At 34.0% G+C, this 25338-nt stretch overlaps 1 protein-coding gene across 1 annotated transcript; it reads left to right on the top strand.

The window, feature by feature from the left end:
- The first annotated feature begins 1420 nt into the window (after positions 1-1420).
- LOC140756069 (peptide transporter family 1) lies at positions 1421-25066 on the top strand. The gene is made up of 14 exons (XM_073091468.1): positions 1421-1500; positions 7984-8065; positions 10012-10153; positions 10394-10480; positions 11602-11876; positions 13167-13249; positions 14749-14919; positions 17209-17334; positions 17926-18048; positions 18454-18773; positions 20298-20508; positions 21146-21232; positions 22775-22924; positions 24781-25066. Exons 1-14 carry the CDS (start codon positions 1450-1452, stop codon positions 24952-24954), a joined length of 2082 nt encoding a protein of 693 aa, XP_072947569.1. The 5' UTR covers positions 1421-1449; the 3' UTR covers positions 24955-25066.
- The last annotated feature ends 272 nt before the right edge of the window (positions 25067-25338 follow it).

Genomic DNA, 25338 nt, shown 5'->3' on the forward strand with positions numbered 1-25338 from the left:
ATAGAAGTCAGTACCGTGGTATTTTTATTAGGACATCTAAATTTGAAGCGTAATATTTATATTAACTAACATTGTTGTCGACAGAATTGTAAAATTTGTAATCATAAGTTTAGTATAAGATAGTAGGTATACTTACGGACAAATTACACGTGTTAACAATAGTAGAACCTTTCCTAATTCGACTTCAGAGGCTCTTGTTAGGTTACTATTACGAGTAGGTATGTCTGTCTTATAACAGTATCAGGCGCTGTTATGTAAGAACGATGTGGTAATATAACTTAGTATTGTGAAGCAATGGAACTGTGGCTGGCCTCTTGTAGAACTTCATTCGTATTTAAGATTGATTCCAGATGTCTTAGGGTTGTAGTGGCTACTTACCATCCAAGGGAATTAATAGTTGTTTGGGGCTTCATATTTTAGTAAAAATAACAAAAATAAATTTAATTTATTAAGTTCTATATAAAAACTATCTTCGCCTACCCGCGGGTCGCTTGCAATCTTTTATGTATCCCTATGTATATGTATCAAGTTTTTATATATCCCTCGGGAACGGTACTTTTGCGGGATAAAAGTTTGCTACTATTATAAAATATAATATTTTGTATCGTGTAGGTAGGTAGATATTATTTTTTTTGCATCATCATTTCGGATTCTCAACGCGAGTTAGACTCGCGATTCACCGATATGTAGAAATTATTTGCTGTTTCATTATAACTTACTAGCAGACCCGGCAAAGTTTGTACCGCCTCAAAATATATTTATCAAATATATTTCATATAAAATATAACCTATGTTACTCGTGGATAATGTAGCTTTCGAATGGTGAAAGAATTTATAAAATCGGTCCAGTAGTTTTTGAGCCTATTCATTACAATCAAACAAAGTTTTCCTCTTTATAATATTAGTATAGATAAAGTTTGTACAATTTAAGAGTGTTATATAGGTACCGTGTTTCGGTTAAAATAGTGATTTATGCATATTTAAATGCATGCATTCCGTTTAGGTTTACACTTATATAGACATAGGGAGATATATCTACATACGGACATATGGATGTAAGGTTAATAACAGTTTCTATCTACCCTATGTGCGGAGCCAAAAAATATATTACAAAACTAATTCTAGGACTCTCCATTGAGTACTTAACCAAAAGAACGAGACTTTTTGCCTCAGGCAAAGGAAAGTTATAAATTAAAGTAAGTTCGATCTTAGGATTTCTATGATTGGATATTATTAAGATCTATCGACTTCGGCGGCTACTATACAAAAGATCAGCAAATACATTAATAAAAAATATAACTATTGTTTTATTTAAATTTTCCTCGCGACTATACAGAACCTGAACAATCATTAAGTTTGTTTGCATTTAATATCATATAAATTAATAAAATAGGTATCATCGCGATTCGTCATTCGTCATTAAGTATCTAGCGGGTGTGTTTGTGTGATATGATGTGCAAAGATTTGGAGAAAGATGTGATGCATCGGGATATAAAGCCGGTTTGTAGTGCAATGCTTTATAAAATATAAATGTTTCAAACATTATTTCTGAATATCTCATTCTTAAGGGATCCTACTCCTAAGTATTAATGTAATGTGGTTCGGTGATAGTCCGTAATAAAAATATAAAAGTCCGTATAAAAGGCGTGTTGTCCGTACGTTGCATCTTTTATTATTGAACTGGATATTATAATGCACACAGTTGCATGTCTAACACACAGTACACAGTACACCTTCCCTTTTTATGAAAAAAAAAAATGAAATTTAACATTTTTTTTATATCCTTTTTAATATAATATATTTCTTAATTGAATTATAGCTTCCACAAGTCAAGTATCTTAAAATATCAGTAAATACGTACTATGTTAAGAAATTTAGAACAAAAAGAACAAACATACAAAGATAGTACATTCGACAAATAGTTATATATTTATATTAAGTTTGTAATTATATAGATTTATAGTTTGTAAATAGTTAGATAGATTATATTTTGTAAATTTAATTAATTGTGATAAAAATAAATGATCTTTATATTAATAATTCTTAGGCACAATATCGCTAAGTCCTATTTTTGTGTACGGTAACAGGTTTGCCTTTCACATTAATGATGACGATGATGAAGGTCCGTTCTACACTGGTGACATTTTATTTCCTCCATTTTTTACTAATAGTAATTCTTTGTTCTTATATGTAATTTCAATAACATTCTTATCATATTTCTCTTTACGTATATGCTTACTGGAGATTAAATTTTTTCTAGCATTTAAATTAGCTTTTTGTAGTCTATATTTTAACTCTTTGGAGTAATTATCGAAGTTATATAGGATCTACTACATTATTGTCTAAGTTGATTGGCAAAACACCACCAAACACTAATTCGTAAGGTTTGTAACTACTCCAAGAGTATGGCTGGTTGTCCGTTTTGTATTCGTAAATATGCATTCAATCCTTTATGCGATTTTCTAGTGCTCCGACACTCTGATGGTGATAAGCGGTAGTTATTGTTTATTTTATGTTAAGCAATTTACAAACTTCTTCCATATTTTTTTAAACAAATTCGGTACCCCTATCTGATGCAATTTCCCATACCATAGCGTAAAATAAAGTTCTTGGTAAACATTCTTGCAATAGTAGTCGAATCCTTTGAACGTAACGGGTAAATTTCTACGAACTTAGACAATTCGCACTGAAGGGTTAATATGTAACAGAATTCATAATTGTCTCTCTCTAGCGGCCCTACTATATCAAGTTATTAAACGCGGAATTGGCTGTAGTCGTTATCGTTATGGGCCGTTTCGGATAATGATTGGTATATTTATGTTTCTGACACTTGTCACACCGTCTTACATACTCTTTCAAATCACTTTCCACGCCCGTCCAATAAAAATACTTGCGTATATTATTTAACATTCGGCGAATACCAGCGTGTCCACCCGTAGGAAGTAGATGAAAGGCATCAATAATTATTCGCTTTTCATCGTCGTTTTCTATTTTCTTTACTCCGTTAACTACATTTATTCGCGGTCCGGACCATTTATTATCTTTATTTATTATATTTATTAAGGCCTTCAGCAATATATTACTTTCATCATATTTTAAAATTGTTAACACATTTATATTTTTATCCTTACACAATCGTACCAAATTCCTCACCAGTTCGTCTCGCGTTTCTGGCGATAAGGTATTTGGATTTACGTAAATAGTCTTTTTAGGTAAAATAAAAATAAGATTTTTATATGAATTGTCCCGTAAAGCTTTTGGTATATTCCGTAATTTATTTAAAGTAGCTCTTACTACTACTACGTAGTAGTACTTTTAACTCTATGTCATTTTTTCCTCTCTTTAATATTTCTACAATATTCGGTGGATCCTGCCGAGTATGTGTAGAAACACCTTTATTTTCCTTCGTGTCGATTGACTGACCTTGTATTCTGAAGCTACATATGGAAATATATTCTATATGGAAATCATACTCTTCTAAACACAAACGAAATCTAGTCAAACGACTCCGAAGGATTTGTCATACTAAATAGTTGTCATACTAATTGTTTATACAAGTGGTTTATGGTCCGTGTGTATTACAAAACGACGGCCATACAAATATGGACGAAAACTTTACACTCGAAACGATAGATAATAATTAGTTTTCGATTACGGGGTAATTTTTCTCTGCTTTATTTAATCCTCGAATAATTTTCTTATATAGTTTTATTGTTATTGTTACACAACACTGGGCCAATAGAAAATAATGATGCATCTGTTTTTAAAATGAATTGATTATTTGGGGAGAGGTCGGGATAGTCTAAAATAAGTGGTTAAAATAATCTTTCTTTCAATTTTTGAAAAGAATTTTCACACTGCAAAGTCCAATTAAATTGTACGTTTTACGACATAATTCGTTATGGTATAGCGATACTAGCAAAATTAGGTATTAATTTGCGATAATAGTTAACAAAGGCTACGAACCTTTTAACCTCGTCAGCCTTTTTGGAACTGGATATTTTTCTATAATTTTAGTTTTATCTGGGTCTGGACGAATATCATGCTCGGATATGACGTGACCTAAATAGAGAATTTGTTTTTTCAGGAACTCACGTTTATCAGGATTTAATTTTAGATTACTACTTCTCAAACGTTCGAACACTTTTTGGAAATTTTTGTTATGGTTTTGGAGATTTCTTCCGAATACAATAATGTCATCCATATAGGTATATTAAACATGACTCATAATTTAATCCTGATAACGCTACTGTCATAAGTCGAGAAAAACAGCTTACACTGATTTCAGGCCCATGGGAAGCCTCTTCATCTGAAACTGACCTTCATTTGTAGTAAATGCATTACACTCTCTACTTATGTCTGGTAAAAGATTTGCTTGATAATAACTTTGTGCTAAATCGAGATGTGAAAAATATATGGCACCTGACAAGGAGTCAAGTATATCCGTAATATTAGGAAGCGGGAATTTATCGTCATGTTTACTTGATTTAATTTCCTATAGTCTATTACTAGTCTCCACTTTTTCTCCCCACTGTTATCTATCTTTTTTGGTACCAGTAAGACCGGACTGGACCGTTTGCTGTTAGCTTGTTCTATAATATCATTTTTCAACATATTATCTATTTGTCCATTGACTTCTTTCTTTTGTGAAAATGGAATACGATATTGTTTAACATAAATGGGAGAAACATCCGGTTCAATTTTTATACTGGGTTCATAAACGTTCGTAACCGTTTAATTATCCCCAAGCAGGTAAAATACATCGCAGTATTTAGCACATATATTTTCGATGGACAATTGTTCCTCTTTATTTAAGTAAGTATGCAATTTTTAAGAACCGAAAATATTCTTTACCCTATTTACTGTTGTTGGCTTTTCGCTAAACGTACATAAATTATATTCATTTAAATCATGGGTTTTTGGTTCAAATCAGGGATGTTGCTGTTGCAGGTTTTTACTATATCAGCTGATTTTTTCAGATCAATATCAGCGGATGCTGATGCTGATGCTGATATTTAAAAATATTAAAACAAAACTTCCAAACTGACAAATTTCCAAAAAATGCACTTAATTACTCCCAACTTTCAATTGCTAACAATTCATTTTTTTTCAAAGTTATCAAATAATTTTATCGCGATAAACATACGTGAAGATGTCAGTTGTCGTGTTGGTCACAATTTCTTGCAGTAGTTTTTGCGTGATACAAAGGGAAGTATTTACCTTACACATTCTTGGAGTTTAGTAGCAGATTGTTGGTTTTCGATGTCAGTACTTAATATAATAACAGGTATATTCTTCTGGGAAAACTTTGAACGATTTGTGAGTCCGTTACGAGAATAGTATTTTTGACAAATACTACATATGCAGTATCTTTGTTCACTAACTTTTCATTGGAGGAGGCATTATGAATTGAATTCTTAATTATTTTATTAATTGATTGAACTATGATCGAAAGTCACGTCTGACCAAATTACGTTGACGAAACAATCAAATGAGGTTGAAATGAAATGAAATTGAAATGAAATTGAAATGAGAACAAGTGACAACTTGTGTCTGTTAACTGTCTGTGATTGACCGAAAGTCCACGTAACTTATGCTCGGTTCCGCCTTCAACGAACATGTTACGACTTGAATGTCAGCATTAAATATCAGCATCTTTTGTTGCGGATGCGGATGCTGATGCTGATATTAAAAAATACGCTGAAAATCAGCTGATGCTGATGCTGATGCTGATATTCTCAACAACCCTAGTTCAAATAGCTTTAATAGTAATTCATTTTCGGTCGTATTTAATATTTTTACTGCGAGTGCGCCATGCCTTGGCGAAGCTATCGAGCTTCCGAGAAACATACCTGGGTGGATCTCATTTCCAAAGACAACACATTCCCTCGTTCGCCGTGTAGGTAAATATATGATTATCGGAATTTGTATCTTTTTTCATTATTACGAAGAAGAAACAATTATTGGTAAAATTAAGATTAGCTGAAAAAGATTTTAAAAAGTTTTGTCCTAGAATTCCGTCGGTATTACATGGAAGAGAAAATACACCTTGATACTTTAAGTTTAAATATACATAGCCACAAGCCTGTTAAGTATCTCCTATATTGATTGATGTACTTGTATGCCACAACGTAATAAAAAACAATATTTAATAGCACCTATTATATTTATATTAAAAGTAACATAATTAATAGAGTTCATGCTAGATAAAATGCTATCAACGAAAAAAATCGCTTAAAATTACTGATTACCTCGCTTACCTGATTCCTCATTTTTTCCTTCTACCTCAGTCCGTTCTATCTCTATATTACCTGTCTCTTGCGGTACCCCGCATGTAAAAACTCCTTAGACCACGACCTCGACCAGACGGATTCCGTCTGCCGCTGAAATTATGACTCGGGCCTCAAAAGTTGCGCCCGAAATTAAATTTCAGATACCGATTGGGCGTATTATTTTGATAATATCTATTCGCGTTATTATTTTGATAACCACGATTTTGATTATTATAAAAACCGTTGTTTCTACCACGATAATAATCTCTCGTTCCCCTATTATTTTTAGTCTTTTCTCTACTAAAGTATGTCATCACACTTTCTTCTCTTACACTCTCTTCATCTTTTGCGGCTATAACGGCATCTTTCAAACTTGAGTAATTGCGAGCTGCAATAATAGTACCAAGCCTTTTGTTTCTCAAACCATCAGCAAACTTTTTAATAGCTAACGTCTCATTTATTGGTCTTAATATAGCATGTGTTACAGTATTTGAGTCAGATTGGGATATAGTTAAATTTACAAAAAGATCCTCTATTTTATTTGCATATTCATCGTAAATAAAAGGCGTGTTGTGCGTACGATGCATTTTTTATTATTGAACTAGATATTATAATGTACATTACACACACTTGCATGTTTAACACACAGTACACAGTACATTAACATGTTGGTAGAGTTTGCGACTATCATATTTATGACTTGAACTTTGACTAAGTGTAAATAAGTGGTAAACAATAAAATAATTATTGAGTGACACTTTATTTAGTAAATTAATATGCTTAGTTCAGAATTTTGATAGCGTTGCGACGTCTCTTAGGACGGCGACCTCTTGGGCTCTACCCAAAATAATGCCACTTTTAGAACTCCCAATCAAGGTGGTAACTTTATCCGCGTGATATAGGTCCTAAATAGGACTACGCCACTTTTCTTAGGTTATCATAGTTTTTTTTTTTTTATATATTTGAGCCTAACGACAAAGCAGACGTGCTATCTGATGGAAAGTAATCAATGTCGCCTATGAACATTTGCAACACCAGAGGAGTCGCCAATGCATCGCTGGCTTTGAAGGAGAGCTCTTTTTGCACCTTTTTTTGAAGAGCGCCATGTCATAGCGCTCTGGGAATACCTCAGGAGGAAGTTCATTCCACATCTTGCACGTGGCAAATATGTGATAAAATAAGGGTGTGGGAAGTAGAATGGCAAATAAAAAGTATTTCCCCATGTACTGTACTTACGAGTACTGTACTTACAATATGCGTAACTAAAAGCAGTAATTACGGATAAAGCAGGAAATTTCAAAATAATACTTTAGGTGGTGCGACGACAGTACTGCAAGTATAGCATAGTATACTATAAGTATAGTAAGTACTTAATAAGTATAGTATAGTATAGTATTCGCTTTTATTCTGAATCAATACCAAAGCGGCAAATAAGTAGCACCTACAATTACAATGTTAAATATCATTTTAACAGGAATAAAACTTATACTAACAAATAAAGAATCGGAGTAATTACTTTACTAAAGATACGACTTATTTGATTAAATTTAGTTTATAGTACGTCAAATTATCTCTTCATCGTCTCCTATTAGTCAAGCTTAATAAGATTTTCCTGTGATTCATATTGTGTCGATCATAATGCGTAGCGAAAAATCTTATTATCTATCTACTGATAGAATAAACAATTATCTGACAATATTTACTGTTTCAGGTCAAGGACCGGTTCCCGAGGGTAGTAATGATTATAATGCTCACGGAGTTTTGTGAGAGATTCTCCTATTCGGGTATGCGAGGTAAGGACATACATAGCATAATTAATTACCTTTATTTATTCTTATATCGATTGAGATAATACTTAATGGTTAAGTAAAAAAATAACAGTAAGTTAGTTGTGATAGAATATTTATTAGTATCAATTTTGGCCTCTCATGTTGGGGGTCAGAGGTTCAAATCCAAAGCAAGCATCTCTGAATTTTTGATGTATTAAAAATAAATTAATAATAAAATATATTATCACACGCTTTGAAAGCGAAACAACAAAATGATACGAAACTTAGGTATCTAGTCTGGGAGTTTCCTAACCAAATCCACACAAAGTTGTGGTGAGTATAATTTGGGTTTGGCTAGCGTGAATAATTGGCCTAAGCCTTTTCAATCTTATTGAAAACCCGTGTCCAGTAGTGGGTAATCAAAAGATTGATCTATATTAGTAATTAACGACTATGACCAAGTGCGAGTCAGACTCGACGATTTGGGGTCATGACCCTTGTGACCCTGGTACCCTGGACCCAAAAACTATATGTGATTTGAAGTGATATATTGTCAACAATGCGTTATGGGGGCTTTATATGGGTCTATTTCTGTCGCATGTGAAAGATTCCTTCTTCTGTTTTCTCTTCTTTCTGGTTACTTAAGTAATTATTGTAGAATTAATTGTCTAATTTAGGTAACTATGGAAATGTAGCAATGCGACTAATGAAGTGATTTTCTAAGTGGCTAGTCACAAGTGTCAATCGACCCTATGTAATTCCTCCATTAGGATAAGCAACATTGCACCTGGCGATCTGTTAATTGGTGTGTATTAATTACATATGATGTTATGTTAATTAATGAATTTCACAGCACGTTAACGTGATTAATTACAAACTGAACTATATGTGTAGTGGTAGGCATAACCGTGTTAAGTTTATTGGTAACGAAAATTACGTCAAATTTGAATGGACATTTATTTTGAATGAAACATTTTTTATCTATCGACTTTTCTGTTTGAAAGTATCTGTACACTCATAATTAGTAATTATCATAAAGCCCAAAAATCTTGGCTGCTTAAAAAATACTATTTACAAGGGAAGTATATATTACTCCTACATTCTCGATAAATCTTACAATATCTTATTTGTATATCTGGGCTGTAGGCCGTGCCAAAGAATGAAACATACATAGGTACATCGGTATGTACGTTCGAAAGACAACCCTCCAACCCTAACTATAGTCGGATAAATATGTAAGGACTGTCATTTATATAACAACTAACAAATAACTTAATAGAAATATTTATAAACATTAACTTACTGATTTTCTTTTACTATACCACAACCATGACAATTGCAAAATTGTTTGATAAATTAACGATGTTTCCTACATTTCCTGCAATACAAATTGAAACATTGTTAAAAATGTAATAGAAAGCATTTACGTGCATTAGGAATTAATTATGATTTTACTGGTAGAGGAATATATTATAAGGAGCATTTCATGGCTGAATGTACATAATGTAGAGAGATGTACCTAATTGGCGGCTATGCCCTAAGTATATAATAATTTCTGGTATATATTAATTGCCCGAATCACGAAATTCTAGTTTAGCTGCTAGTGTTCCTGCATGCGATTCCAGAGTGATAGGTAAATAGGGTGAGATTTATATATGCCGTAAAGCTATGCTTGTTGCCTTTCCACCAGAGATATGTGAGGTGGTTAAGCTATAAATGTGTGTCAATTCCACTTACAGGATTGCTTATCTTAGCTCTAGTATCCAAGCGATCTTATATAAATGGAGGGATATGAGTTAGGATCAGAACGGTGGATGCCAGCTAAGGTTAGCGACTGGTATTATTATAGGACATCTTATTCACTTAGCTTAGCTTCGACCTCGCACACCGCTTAGTTTCCTCGTATATTTCTGATGAAAAGACACCTTCAGAACCTCAGAACCATACCTAATTTCTATTCTATTTCCCAGCGTTCCTGACGTTGTACCTGCGCAGTAAATTAGGTTATTCTGATGAGGGGGCGACGGAAACATATCACATCTTTAACACATTTGTCTACGTTTTTCCTATCTTCGGGGGCATCATAGCTGACAACTGGCTTGGAAAATACAGGTGGGTTACAATTTATTTTAGTTCAGTTAGTTTTTTATTAAGTTTTGTTCAACGGCATGTGTGTAGCGAATAAAAGTGATACCTACAAATAAGTTTCAACCACTACCTGAATAATACAAATACAAATGTAAGGAATATCAAATTAAAGAATAATTTGTGTCTGTTCGATTTTCTACTAGTCATTGTGTGTGTGTAATCATGAAATTGTGATTATGAGGTACGTTCATTGTCTATTTTCAGGACTATTCTGTATATGATGTTTGTGTATGCGGCGGGCAATATACTAGTTGCAATTACAGCGATACCCCAGCTGCATCTGCCAGGGCGGTGAGTCTACATTCAGTTTTCTTTCGTGGTCCGAATCCCGGATTCCAGTTCCAGTTCGAATACGTTTGATTTATTAGTTATGTGCGTAATAAAAAATTGCCACTTGCATTAATGGGGAAAGAGTAAAGTGAAGTACGAGTATCTTGGCCAGCGCGGTGGACTATGGTCTTAAACTATAACAGGAGATCCATGCCCAGCAATGGGACAGTAATGGATTGTCAACGGTGACGATAATATTCGGTATTTGCCTTATAGTGGACTAAATTGCTTCCCACATTTACTCGAATTCGACTCCCACTTTAATGTTAAACGTATTATTAGATTCTGTTAGCTATAAATTTGGAGGATTCTAGTGTAGCGTTTGGCCGCTTTCCAAAATGGGGGTTAGCATTAAGTTTCAAATAAAATTAGATTCCGAATACAAGGGTTACTGAATACTGAATACAAGGGTTGGTGGGGTTAAATTAACGATTTAACACGTTAGCGTAGTTATGGGTCCAGGGCAGTAATGGGTCCATTTGGCAACTATTGGGCACTAATTGAGTTGGTAGTATGAAAAGCAGTATTTTAGGCTTTGTTACGCTATTATGATTTTCGGCTTACATTTTGTTGTCTGTGGGGTTTCCAAGTGTAATGTGTTCCCATAAAGATTGTGATCTAAAATGAGGGACTATTGTTTCCGTCTCTTGCTCGTTCTCTTGAATATGTAAGTGACGAATATTTAAAACAAATATTTCGTATCACATTTTTATTGTAACAATCATAAATTAGACTTCTCTTAACACTAATGGGATATTGTAAGTATTCAGTGAATAATCTATAAAGATCGTCACCTCCTTCCTGTCCTTCTTGACCTGTCTCGTCCTTCCTGTGAAGCGGATTTACGCCCGCATGTTCCATCCACATACGTTTCTTGAATCTTATCGTTTCACACATACCTTTCCTGTCATGCGTAACACATGGACGCGTGTACCAAAATAGTGAAAAAGAAATTGCAAAACATTGCAGAAGCTTAAACCGAATATTAGCATAGCATTCATACTTAATACTTAAGTCAATTTGTAATTAAATAACTAAAATATACAGATATTTCAGTGCTACGAAATGTTTATTTCTCTCAGGTTATGCACATTCATTGGTCTGCTAATGATCACGATGGGCACAGGCGGCATTAAACCCTGCGTGACAACGTTCGGCGGGGACCAATTCAAACTTCCTCAACAAGACAAATACCTTCCAGTCTACTTCAGTATGCTCTACTTCAACCTTTGTGTCGGCAGTCTGATTGCGAAGACAGTGTCGCCAATATTGCGATCTGATGTGCATTGTTTCGGGGACAAAGATTGCTATTCTCTGGCGTTTGGTGCTCCAGGATTAGTAATTATCGCTGCGATCGGTGAGTGACTTCAATTTTTTGTGTATTTTGCTAGACTTTCTTTTCTACTTGTAAGGTTTGAAATAGTTTCCTTATTAAGTGATTATTATAGATTCGCAACTAGATATAAAAAGACGGGATCATCACGGGACTTCGGTAACGAGGAATATAGTTACCTGCGAAATATATTTTGTTTATTGAATCTGTCGAAGTTAATAAAATTTTGTTCATAAAATATCCATTTAAATCAATAAAGCCGCAAAATTGAATAACATTTCCAGTGTCGTGCATGCTATGGACACGCTGAAATCTAATTTTATAAACTGAACTGTAACCATTTCATTCAAAATGCAATTTATTTAAAACGTTTAAAAATTTTCAAAGTAAGTGCTCGAATAAAAATGTATTTATTTTTCTACGTACGTTTTGTAAAATCATATCTTAAAGCAATGTTTATTATTATACAAACAATTCTATTCTTGTATCTTAACAACAACCTTACGAGTATATTAAGATTGTTTGCTCTTCTGAGGTCGTCTATTTTTGTCTTTCATCTAGATTTGTATATGGAGATAAATTAATCGTAGCACTAAAGTTATTTTCATCCACGTTATTGCTACGCACTGTCTACATGTGACTATAAGTACTAAAATACAAATGGTAAGAACTTCCAAGTGTATGAAGCGAACGCTCATGTTTGCTAAGTGTCTCTTGCTCGCTTCTGTGAGGCGGTTTTCATGGTATTCGTAAGATAGAGTTATTTTGATTGGTGGCATAGAATTTTGTTGCTTTCTCTACGTTATTAGCTACGCTATACATAAATATCCCATCATTGCGTTTTATCATATGTTGTTAATTCAACCATAGCTTTTCATTTGAAACAATTGTTTCTTGTCACGCGGGTTGGCGTCAGCATGCGGATCTGGCACTCGTGCGAGCTACTTGCATCCTATCGTTTCAAAGATACTTTTTCAGTCATTAATGTCATGTTGATTACGCAAAGGCTGTAGCGAGTTAATACACGCATGCGGGTAGAGACCTGCGTGACAGGAACGTGGTCCTAAGACCAAGTTCCGACTATTTTGTATGATAAAAAAATCTTACCGATAACTATACAGTTAAATAGAAGTAGGTTACGCGTTCTTTGTTTAAAAACATCTATTTCAGGACAGGTACAATTGAAAATAAATAGATTTCAATTATTTGAGTCAGGAAACAGTAACTATCAATTTTTATAAACATTTAAAAACATTGATGTTAACGAAGAAATGTAATGTACATTATGTCTGAATTAATTTAATTTATTTTCAGTGATATTTTTTGCTGCTAGAAGAACTTACATTATTAAGAAGCCTGAAGGCAACATTATAGTGGAATTCGTGAAGTGTGTGGCGGTAAGTTCTTTAAAGTAAGGTTTGCCTTACCTACTACTAAAAACTAAAAAACTAAAAAGATTTTATTAGTTTCCCGGCTATGTAAATAGATTTTTTACGATATCTAATGATACGGTCTTAGGTTTTATCCAAACCGGCCACGTGACGCCTTTCAGCCTTTTTTACTATTCTCCATACTTTCAGCACATCTGTGGCGGCGCATCTGTGGTCGACCTCAGGTAGGAATATCTAATCCTATCTGGGGTGGATTACAGATGTCCATGGGCGGCTGTAGCCACTTACCATCAGGTGGACTGCATCGTCGTCTGCTACTCCTATATTATAAAAGAATAGTTCTAGTAAATAACTTAACGCAGTTACTTTATTCAAACTTACAGCGGGTACACGTATTTTACAAAAGACACGTCCTGCCCTTATTTTTATTTTTTCTAGACTAATCCATTTCCGTTCGCTACATTTTGTTGAACGTGACTGTGGAACGTGACTTTTGTCTATGCGTTGTATTTTTTGTCTATTGTATATCTTGTCTATGCATGATATGATTCGAATGTATTGTATTAATATACCATAAGTAATATTATTCAGTACTGTTTTAGTAAAGAACTTCTTTCGGTAAAAAATTACTTTACTAAAAAAGTACTGAAGAATAATACTTATGGTACTTGTTTCCGTAAAAAATGTAATTCTAAACGGCAGAATTTCTGTTTGTATTTGCCCTATTTTAACCAATGTGTGAGCGATATACACACACAATTATCGCAATTTTTGTAAAACAAGTGATGTAGTTTTATTATATTAAAACACACAGTCAATAAATAATTACATACTATGTTATTTAATCTCACATACGCACATTCATACAAGAAATCATTTATCCATGTAGCCGAGGGATTTTCAAAAAGTACAGAATTAATAAAGAATGATTTTCAATTTAGAATTCGTGTAGTAACGTGATTTACAAAAACATTACCCTCTCTTTGTTTTTATTTTTCTATATTATTCCGTTACATTTTCCTGGGACGTGACTGTGGTTTGTGATTTTTGTCTGTGCCTTGCGGTACCCGGGAATAAAAAAAACAAATTAAGGTTGGGTATCTATGGTTTGGGGGAAGTTGGGTAAAGCACTACTTTGAATATACAGATTCTATTAATGTATTTTATCTGCCTTTCTTTTTAAGTATTCTCTTTTTAATTTTTTGTATAATTATTATTGAATAATTATGGAATTGAGAATTTATATTCGGTATTATAAGTATAAAAAACAAATTTAACTTTTGGACTTTCTTATTTAGAAAAAAGCTTTTCTGTTACGACAAATTTTTACTTAGAAAAAATATTTTGTTAACAACTTTTAACTTTGGTAGGATTTTTTTTGCGTTTATTCGCAAATAACATACATATTATAATCATCAAAGTTATAGAACTTTTTGGTTAAGCAGAACGTTTTGATAATGAAAAAAGTTTTTTTTACATTGTTATTTTTTTCTAACCACTTTAAGATGGGTCTCAAAAACGTGATAACTAAGAAACGGGTAGAAAAGCAAGTGCATTGGCTGGACAGCACGCAAGGGTACTTCGGGAAGACATTCGTGAGGGATACCAAGAAGACTCTATCAATACTTACACTCTTTGCTATTCTGCCGATGGTCTGGGCGCTGTTGGATCAATTGGTAAGTTTTTTTTTGTAATATAGGTGTAACAAACGAGCATGCAGTCCACCTGATGGTAGGTGGCTATTGCCGCCCAGGGACATCTATCATCAACCCCAGATAAGATTTGATTCCTATCTGAGGTCGGCCACAGATGTGGCGCTACCCCTGAGGACTAACTTGGAACGTGTCGTAAAAATCTGTCTTCCTTACCCTTCAAACCAGAACACAGCAGCACTTAACACTGCTGTTATTAGTGCAATATAAATTAAATTAATATTTTTTTATTTTTCGAATTAATAAAACAGTATTAAACAATAACATGTACTAACTGTTCTTACAACTATTAAGGTAGTACCGTAATGTATATTACATTTATTATATTCAATATTCATACTACGTTGAAGATTTGGGGTATAAATCTCCATACATATGTAAAAGAGAAATTAATTAGCACTTGATCTTAAGATTCGACCCTTAAGGGTAAATGATCTTCCCTCCTAATGATCCTTAAAGGGATAAATTCCCTTTACAAGCTCCCCTTTGAAAAGTTATAGGGTCAGTGATGGCACCAATGTTGTAGCAATTTCCGCCGTATAAAACAGTATTAAGCATTGCTATGCTGTGGCTTTAAAAGTTTGGTAGAGATACATACATATTATAAGCGTTTTGACTTAGTCAGAAATCTTGTGGCTAACTTTTGATGAAATGCAATGATTGCAATTCTAATTTGGTTATGTTACTGTTTTACACTGGCAACATTGGCAACTTGCGTTCAAGTAAATTGCATACTATTTCAACTTCATGCGAGATAATTATAACAACAATAATAATAAAATTTTAATACTAGTACGCCAAATCATAACGCTAGTGAAATTTTCCATAAAATAGCAGAAACCGTAGCCAAATCGTTATTGCCTACAATTCCATCCTTTACATCGAAATAGTTTCATTGTTCATAACTTGGAAATTTGGCATGCATCCATGACTTTCAAAGTAGTCATGGTTTTATACTTAGAAATGAATTACGTGTGATATTAATCAATCCCCAAAACATATCCCTCAATTATGTCTGTACTCCAGATTCTATATTGTTTAGTATCAGTATATACTTAAAACTTGATAGAAACCTTTGTGGTTCGATTTCGGGGGCATCACCACTGCATTATGTCGGCTTTATAACAGCAGATTGAAGCTCTGCTTTGTTCAAATTTGATGAAGGGCGACACTTCCATAATAGAAGTGTTCCAAGTTTCTACTTAGTTTAAAGGCTAGCGACGCATAGGCTGACCTCAGGTAGAACACTAATCTTGTCTGGTGTTGATTACAGATGACCATGGACGGCAGTGGCCACATACCATATCACATTATAAAAAAATCAACATATAACTACACGGCCGATTTTGAAATATTTATATTAAAGGTTTATAAAGCCTATATTTATGTGCCCTTTGATTTTAAACAAATTAGAGTAAAACACAGTATAATACTTGTTATGATTGATCATTAAAATGATAATGATGTTCTTTGAGATATTTTTAATAAAGTTGATTTTCCAATAATACAATTCGTCCTTCGAGTCGGATAAAGATACTGAATTTATTTTATAATTTAACTAATTTTGGAGAATAGCTAAGAAGCTTAACTTCTCTTGGTATTGAAATGAATTTTAGTAATCTGACCATAGCCAGGATTACCGCGGACCATTATTAAACTAAGCTCTACTTTTACAATACACATTTTTTGGAAAATATTTTATTAGATTGTAATGTTTTGGTGTTTTGATTCAGATGTTGTTTAAAATACTCTTTATAAATTGTTTGAGAGAACATAAAATCCTCTAAGTTTTCATGAAAGTTCTGTCAATTTTTTCACTGTTTCAATCCAACCCACACATAGACAAATGTATTAGTATTCGTATGTGTGGGATTCATTTTTTCATATAATACGCATCGTTCAGTAAAACAGATAAACATGTATACTTAAAAAAAATCTAATATAATTAAATACGTACCAAAAAAACATATACTTATACGGTTGAATTGAGAAACCTCCTTTTTGAAGTCGGTTAAAAAGCACTAAGCAGCAAATCAAAAGTCTAGACTTAAAACATACTGAAGAAGATGATGAGCTGTAGAAGTCTAGACTTATAACTTTTAGTAATGCTAAAGATTAATTTAGCGACCATTCATTCCATTTAATGGAACAGGGTGGTGAAGTATGCTCCCGGTATTTCCCATATTTGGGAAGATCCGTGCCCAGCAATGGAACCCGAGATACAAGATAATTTAATTACTAGTATGATTTTAGGGCTCCCGTTGGACTCTCCAAGCCACTAAGATGGACGGGCGTTTTGGTTTTGTTACTGTCAAACCTGACCAACTGCAAGCGCTCAGCCCTATATGTATTTTGATTCTTATTCCCATATTTCAAAAGGTAAGTCTTTGTATAATTAATAGGTACTCTTTATAATTTAAATACACTTTATTTTTAAAAGAGATTGAAGTTGCAAACGAGTATGCAGTCCACCTGGTGCTACGTGCTCGCTGCCACCTATGGACATCTTTAAGCAATTCTATATAAAGCAATGGTTCTACTTGAAGCTGATCACAAATGTGTGCCAATTCTAAAGACTAAGATAGTAACCTCCTCCAACCAACCAACCTCCAAACTTTTGTAGTTAAAAGCATGAACTATTTTACACTACAAATAAGTGTGACGGTGGTACCTGCGGTGGTATATATATTTATATATATATATATATATATATATATATATATATTTTTCGTTAACATCGCTATAGCGAAATTACCTAAATGGGATTGTAACAATAATATTGGTCCCTTGAGCAGGATAAATAGTTAGGTAACATATAAGAAATTAATTTTGAAAATAGACTTTTGGTCCTTCGAGCCAGACGAATAAGTTTTATATCTGTAATTTATTAAATTTAATGTAACAATATATTGTTACCTTACTATAACTTTATTTATTAGTAATTACTATATTAAAGGTCATTTTTTGTAGTTTGTGTACCCGTATTTGGAGAAACGAAATATTCTTGTAAATCCTCTCCATAAAATAACACTAGGCGGAGCTCTTACGGGAGTGGCTTTCATAGTATCTGCTGTAGTTGAAATTTATTTGAAAGTAAGTCGGTCTTTTTATTAATTTATGCATTTTTCCTTGCTCGGTCGAAACATTACAAAGATTTATATATCTTATATTTAAATGAGCTTTTGCTTGGTGTATTGTACGACGCCAAAATGTGTTGTGTTGTAAATATATAAAGTGTTAAGCAATACGTAAATTTGATTTGTGATAAGATTGAAACAGCTAACAAGCTAGCTGGTCACCTGATCACTGATGAGTGGTCACAGTCGCCCATGAGTTTTAATTCAAGTCGAACATAGATGCGATTTGTAGGCGTATGAATATTTTTGGCAAAAATAAATTAACAATATTTTGTATAAATATAAGGAAATAAAAGTAAAAAGGAAAAAATCTGAGAAATAAATAGAATGGAAATATCGCAATTTTTATATTTACTTTCAGACTACATACCCCATTCTACCACAACAAGGGCTATCCCAAATACGAGTGTTCAATGGCAACCCATGCTCCATATCTATACACAACGAAGAACTAAATCTAATGTACACGATTCCGTCTCTTTCCCACTTCGTGAAGCGTGACATAAGGATGAGAGGGACAGAAAATGTCACGTTCAGTCTCGGTGGCCATTGTATTGAACCGAGAGATGAAGTGTTGCTTTTAGAGGAGAAAAGTGCAGTTTCGTTTTTTGTATCTGGCAATGATGTGATACGGTTAAGGGATAATATAGACAAGAGCAAGTCAGGGTTGCCAGTTGTCAGGTAAGTTCTAAAATGTACATATTTTAAATTGAGTGAAATCTTACAGAGATTATTAATACACTCTAACCCTGAAATGTCGCTTAAAGGTGATCCAGAAGATATCGGTCAAATAATCACAATGAAATAGACCACAAAAACTATGAACATTTTTAGGGTTCCGTAGTCAAAGGGTAAAAATGGAACCCTATTTCTAAGCTTCCGCTGTCTGTCTGTCCGTCTGTCTATCTGTCCGTCTGTCACAGGGCTCTATCTCTGGAACCGTAACAGATATACACTTAAAAGGTGGCCGCTATTACAACAAATATTAAAAATATAAAAATCTTGAAAATAAATGCGGGTCCAAGTGATTGATGATTATAAGATGAGATTTTACCCTTTGGGTACGGAACCCTAAAACGACACTATGATCATTTTTCCTGTCATACGTGTTTACATATGTACGAGTATGCGTGTATCATCCACATACATCAATTAACATCCAGTATTTTCCCGTGTGTGTTAAAAACAAACAAAAATATGTTATTGATAATGTGAAATATTATCTACTTATTAAATATATTTCATATAAAATATAGCCTATGTTATTCGTGGATAATGTAGATTTCGAATGGTGAAAGAATTTTTAAAATCGGTCCAGTAGTTTTTGACCCTATTCATTACAACCAAACAAACAAAGTTATCCTCTTTATAATATTAGTGTAGATAACTAATATATTTAATAATTGATAAGGTAAAAGCATTGTGTTTTTTCGCATAATTGGGTTATTTTTCCTAAAAGTGGATTCCCCGATCGGATATTGGACAGGCGGATATAATATTCGTAAATACGTTGGAAGCAAACAGGAAAATTGTGTTCTGTCAATTTTCCTTTAAAAAGACCGGATATAAGTATTTTTGTCCAAGTCCCATTGGCTTTCAGCTTACAAAATTACGTTTTTGACATTCAATTTAATATTAGGCAACATAATATTAAGTCGACTTAATATAAAGACGGTCTTTGTACCTATAGACGTTTCATTTTATTAGTAGAGCCCGCGGCTACGACTGCGTTTAAAAAAAACACTAGTACGTACTCAGTAGTCAAAATCCATCGCATTCATTTTTTTAATCATCCCACACTAAATATGTTTATAGCAGCCAAGAAAGTATTCCATTGGCCAAACAAACGACTAAAATAAATGTTTTGTGACCATAGATTAGTAAAGATACTTCGCCGCCTTGCAATTGAATGAAGCCACAAACGGCTTATTTTAGTAAGTTATTTTTTTGAATTCTTGACAAATAAAAACATTTTTAGAGAAAATTTACGAATAAATAACTAATACTGCGTAATTTACGTAATAAATAAATAATTATTTCAAATATTTTAGGGACATTTTAGCACGGAGACGTGGCAAAACTTTTTTACGCAACTATTTCAATTCTCAAAACTGGGTACATTTTCTTGTTAGGATTGAGTAATCTTTACTAATCTATGTTTGTGACCTATAAATATAAGTATAATGATTTGTCAATCTATTTCAGGTTTTTGGTTCAAAACGTGACGTCAAATATAACTCTACATAACGAGAGACGGAACGAAGTAGAGTTCCATGTTCATGGTATATCACCACAAGTTGAAGTGTTTGCCTCTACATACTCTATACGTGTGAACGGGGAAGATATTCTCAAGGACATAGAGTTGGAGAGCGGCGGTGTTTATACTATTTTGATTGATAACTCACAGAATATTCATGTAAGTGATCTGTACCCTTACCATAAGTTTTTACGTTTCGACAAATATGACTGTTTTGGTATTTGTTTACGTATTGGCCCATACAAATCCCAAGTTCTGACAATCCGCTAGGGGCGCTGGTTGGAATTAGTATGAGCAAATACGTAAACAAATACCAAAACAGTCATATTTGTCAAAACGTAAAAACTCATGGTAAGGATACTGTTTTTTTTTTCAGTTCTATTTTTTGGGGTGCTTGGAAAAATATTATCATTATTATTATCATCAAATCATTATTATTTCCCTGTTGCTCGGGTCTCCTGTCAGAATGAGAAAGATTAGGCCATAATCCATTGCGTTGGCCAAGTGCGTGCGTAGACTTCATATAACTTTTTTATATAAATCTCTCAAATATGCAGGTTTCCTCACGATGTTTTCCTTTATATTAATTAATTTCTAATATGCACATAATTTTGAAAAATCAGAGTTGCGTGATTTTTCAAAATTATATTATTTTTCAGTTTATAAGTACGAAAGCAACTCATAAAAATCTGCACCGTAAAGTCGCCTAGAACTAGAACTATTGTGAATTTTGGCGAAAAAAAAAAATTTTTAAGTAGGGTATTTCACTTATCTCAAAAATTAATTTCATTTGCAGAGAGCCCAAGTGATCGTCATAACGGCAGCCAACTCTATAACTATGGCACTATTGTTGCCACAATTCATCATAATGTCAATTGGAGAGGTAAGTTTTCCGATAAGTCGATTTTGCGTAATAATTATGTAAAGTATGAGCTCATTACTTTAGCGACAGCCGGAGGACTTAAAATAAACCAAAGACTATTTAAACTAACTTTAATTAATTATAAAATTACAATATAACTTAAACCTAATTATCGTCTGACCGATGCTGTGTGTCAAATAATAATGTCTTAAAATTAACTAATCTAGATTCTAATCTAATAAATTAAACTAATCTAATAAATTAAAGAGATGATGAAATGCTGACACGAACGATGAATCAATCTGCATCTGGGTTACACGTGAATCGATGAACACGGCAACGTCAGCGATCCTCCTTGTCGCTAGGCATGTAACAAGCTCATTAATATACTCGTAATTGTTGTTGTTATTTAAATCAGGGATTTCAGATAAGTTGTATTATAAAAAGTTAAAGGGCTGTTTGGTGTTAGTTAAAAGACCGCCTCATGATATAACTAATGGGGCGCAAAAAATGAATGAAATGGCAACGAAATGTTGGCAGAAAATTAGAATATCGATTTTTGGCTTGAAAAATATTGGATAGATTACTAATTTATAAAGGTCTTATTCATTTAATGCCTGAGTCGAAAGTCAACCGTCCACGGTTGATCGTCGAGGTTCAGTAATCGAAGATCGAACGATATTCCATCACTAATTCAATAGAACAGGCCAGGTCCATATTGCAGGCAATTTGATCGAAATATTCCTATAGTATCGTATGGTAGAAGTTAGAAGTTTACATCGTTAGCGCTATTACAGTACCAAACTACGGCCAGCTGTTCAGTAACTTGTTCTTGTTAAAATTACAACCTTAGGGCTTATACACCAGACACCTACGCCCTTTATAATTTATAATTAATAATCAATATTCCCAACTTGTCTATCAAAGATCGAAATTTGGCAATGAAGTGTTGGTAGACATAAAAATAAAATCATTTTGCGGGTGAAACATTATATAGATTGTTAATTTATAATGGTTGTTAGTCACTTCACGCCTGACTCTAATGTCAACCATTGACGGTTATCGGACGTAGTTCCCTATCCCTAGCCAAAAGCGTTCCTAGGCAAACCAGTTCGTCTGCCAAAGTCAGAGAGACAAAGTACTCGGTGTAAGCGAGTCCTTACTTTACACTGTTTTCTCGGTGCCATCCTATGGCCTATATCAACCCAATACTTATATAATATTTCTAGTCTAGTCGGAGACACCACCGCCACACCTGTACTAATAACAGCAATGTTAAACGCTGCTATGTTCGTTCCAATTTGAAGAATGTGGTAATGGAGACATACTTACCCGAGGTGTTTCATCTTACTCCTTAGGGGTAACCTGTCATGACCTGAGTCCTGACCAGAGGGGAGACCTAAGATAGGGCCCTTATCTTATCTGGGGTTGTTGATAGATATTCATGGGCGGCAACAGCCACTTACCATCAGATGGACTGCATGCTCGTTTACTATTCATATTTTATTTAAAAAAATCGCTACATTTGTGATTTAAAAGTCAACAATCTGTATGGGATGTCAGGTACTCTTCGCAGTGACGGGCAACGAGTTTGCCTTCAAAGAGTCACCACAAAGTATGAAGGCGGTCATGACCGCCGTGTTCCTGCTGACCGAGTCAGGCGGCAACATCATCATCATCGTCATCACTCGCTGGTTTGGCAACTATGCGCAGGTGAGTTCATTCTGAAAGATAGGTACATGTTTGTTCCTTGCTGCAAAAAGAGTGATGTTATAAGTTTAGAGTGTATATCCGTTCTGTGTATCTGAACCGGTATTCAGTATTTTGGTACTAACGTTAACAACATACATGCAACATAACAATAATATAATACCTATATATATATATATATATATATATATATATATATATATATATATATATATATATATATATATATATCAGCGCCCCTCGCGGATTATAATAGAATTTGGAACTTGTATGGGCCAATACGTAAACAAATACCAAAACAGTCATATTTGTCAAAACGTAAAAACTCATGGTAAGAGTACTGATCTGCTTTTCGGATTTATGTGTTACAGCGGTGTGCACAACTTAGTCCTACGCTAAACGTAAACTTTGATATTCTTTCCTAACTTCTGTGTTGCATCAGGGTGAACAACTTTATCTGACACTAAAAATATTTCTTGTTCCATTATGTGATATATTGTTCTGCTTTTCCCAGTACTTTAAAAGCAGTAAAAATTCTAAATGTTCAAAATTCTACACAGGCAATATCGAACCTCAACACCGAAGATCGATTTGTGGAACTATAGAGTAAATAAAGCATTATGCCAAGTAGATCGTCAGGTTATTATTATTCTCGTCACCTCCTACTTGTCAACAATATAGTTTGAGGTTGTTTATAACTAGTGAGCCCTTGAGAGCCCATTGCTCTACCTTTACCACCTCGGATCTAAAGGAATTATGTGAAATTAGATGGCATGTTTAGGAAATAGTAACGAAACTAGATATTAAACAGATTTTTGTTTCAAAATCACTTGGACGTATTGAACGAAACGAAACCCCGCGTGTTGACTTGATCTTCCATTTTAATGATCTGAAAAATAAAATAATTTAACTAGATAATGAAAATAATAATAAATGAAAGAAGGAAACGTCTTTTTTCAAATGATTCAAAGGCTACAAACGATTGATGATATAGTAAAATGTTTTTGATATGTTTGGTTTATTACATAATTTACAAATTTTAAATTGTGAGATATACGTATTTGTTCGATATAATTCTATTATTTATAGAATTGGTTACATGACATATGGAGAAAACAAACATTATATCCTTCTATCGACTCTATAATTACGTTTAATCAACGCGACACAATCGTAGCACCGTAGCGGAGCCCGTAGCACGCCTACGTCTGTAGCATACACGTGAGTGCTACAATCTACATCTACAAATAAATAAAATTGAAGCGTCTGTTTATAATGTTAGAATATCATTTTTATTATTAAATAGATATACAGAGTGAATTTTTCAAAGAGCCTTCAGGGCCAATGCCCAAACTATAAGGATAACCGAAAATACTGTGAGGAGTTATGTGGCCGATTTTGATGAAAACTAAAACTGCATCGTTAGATTTCTTTTTAAATCTTTTCTCTAGAAAATTGACTTGAGCCGACCTCAAGTAGGAAACTTATCTTATGTGGGGTTAGGTCAGTAACTAAGCAGGCGGACTTCACGACTTTTTTAAGGTGGTAGAACACTTTGTGTTTTGCCTCCGGCGGCACCACCGCCACACCTCTTTCTGCCTCATAACAGCAGTGTTAAACGCTGCTGTGTTCTGGTTTGTAGGGTGTGGTAAGGGAGACATACTTTTCTGAGGCGTTCCAGCTTAATCCTCAGGGGTAGCAGCACATCTGTGGCCGATGTCAGGTAGGAATATCTAATCCCATCTGGGATTTATTACGGATGTGTATGGGCGGCAGTAGCCACTTACCATCAGGTGGACTGCATGTTCGTCTGCTACTCCTATTATACTATATATTATATACAAAATTGACTATTCCAGGAAACGCAATCCTTCATATACACGGGTCTAGCGTTTGTGTCCGTGGCAGTGTTCCACTACCTCGCGCGAGGGTATCAGCTCGGACACGCGGAGGATGACGACACGCCGCGCAAGGAGTGTAGCAACGAAATGACGTACTTACAAGTAAAGCAAGAAGACTGGGAAGAACATTAATACGAGTAGTTTGTTGTTGCAAAACAGAGTGCTAATATAATGAAAATTTCCATTTGTAAATATTAATAGAGGTATGGTCCGCGTAAAATTCCTAGTCCGCTCGGAATATAGAAATGAATCGCGTCGCCATAGCAAATTGAATGACTAGGTGTAGTCATTCAATTCAAGCTCGCAACAATTTCAGAGCGGACTAGCAGTTTGGCTGAACTATATCAGACATGCCATAGGTACCTATTGGCTACGTGTATTCGAATACCATGAGGTAGTAGGTCCTTTAGGTTTAGGTCCTTGACTTGGGGATAATAAAGTGCCTTAATTTTTTTATGAGATTAAACTAGCCAACTGGTGGACTGTATGCCCACCCGATGGTAACTGGTCACTGAC

This window comes from Epargyreus clarus, unplaced genomic scaffold (assembly GCF_041222505.1).
Source record: "Epargyreus clarus isolate Ecla_fem2 unplaced genomic scaffold, WU_Ecla_fem_2.2 ptg000034l, whole genome shotgun sequence".
NCBI classification, from domain to species: Eukaryota; Metazoa; Arthropoda; class Insecta; order Lepidoptera; family Hesperiidae; genus Epargyreus; species Epargyreus clarus.

Bases quoted from the DNA above. Each gene is read 5' to 3' on its own strand.
- LOC140756069 (XM_073091468.1), top strand. From the start codon at position 1,450: ATGATGTGCAAAGATTTGGAGAAAGATGTGATGCATCGGGATATAAAG. The intron at 13,250-14,748 runs GTAAGTTCTTTA...AACCACTTTAAG, and splicing joins AATTCGTGAAGTGTGTGGCG to ATGGGTCTCAAAAACGTGAT. The intron at 21,233-22,774 runs GTAAGTTTTCCG...ATGGGATGTCAG, and splicing joins TCATAATGTCAATTGGAGAG to GTACTCTTCGCAGTGACGGG.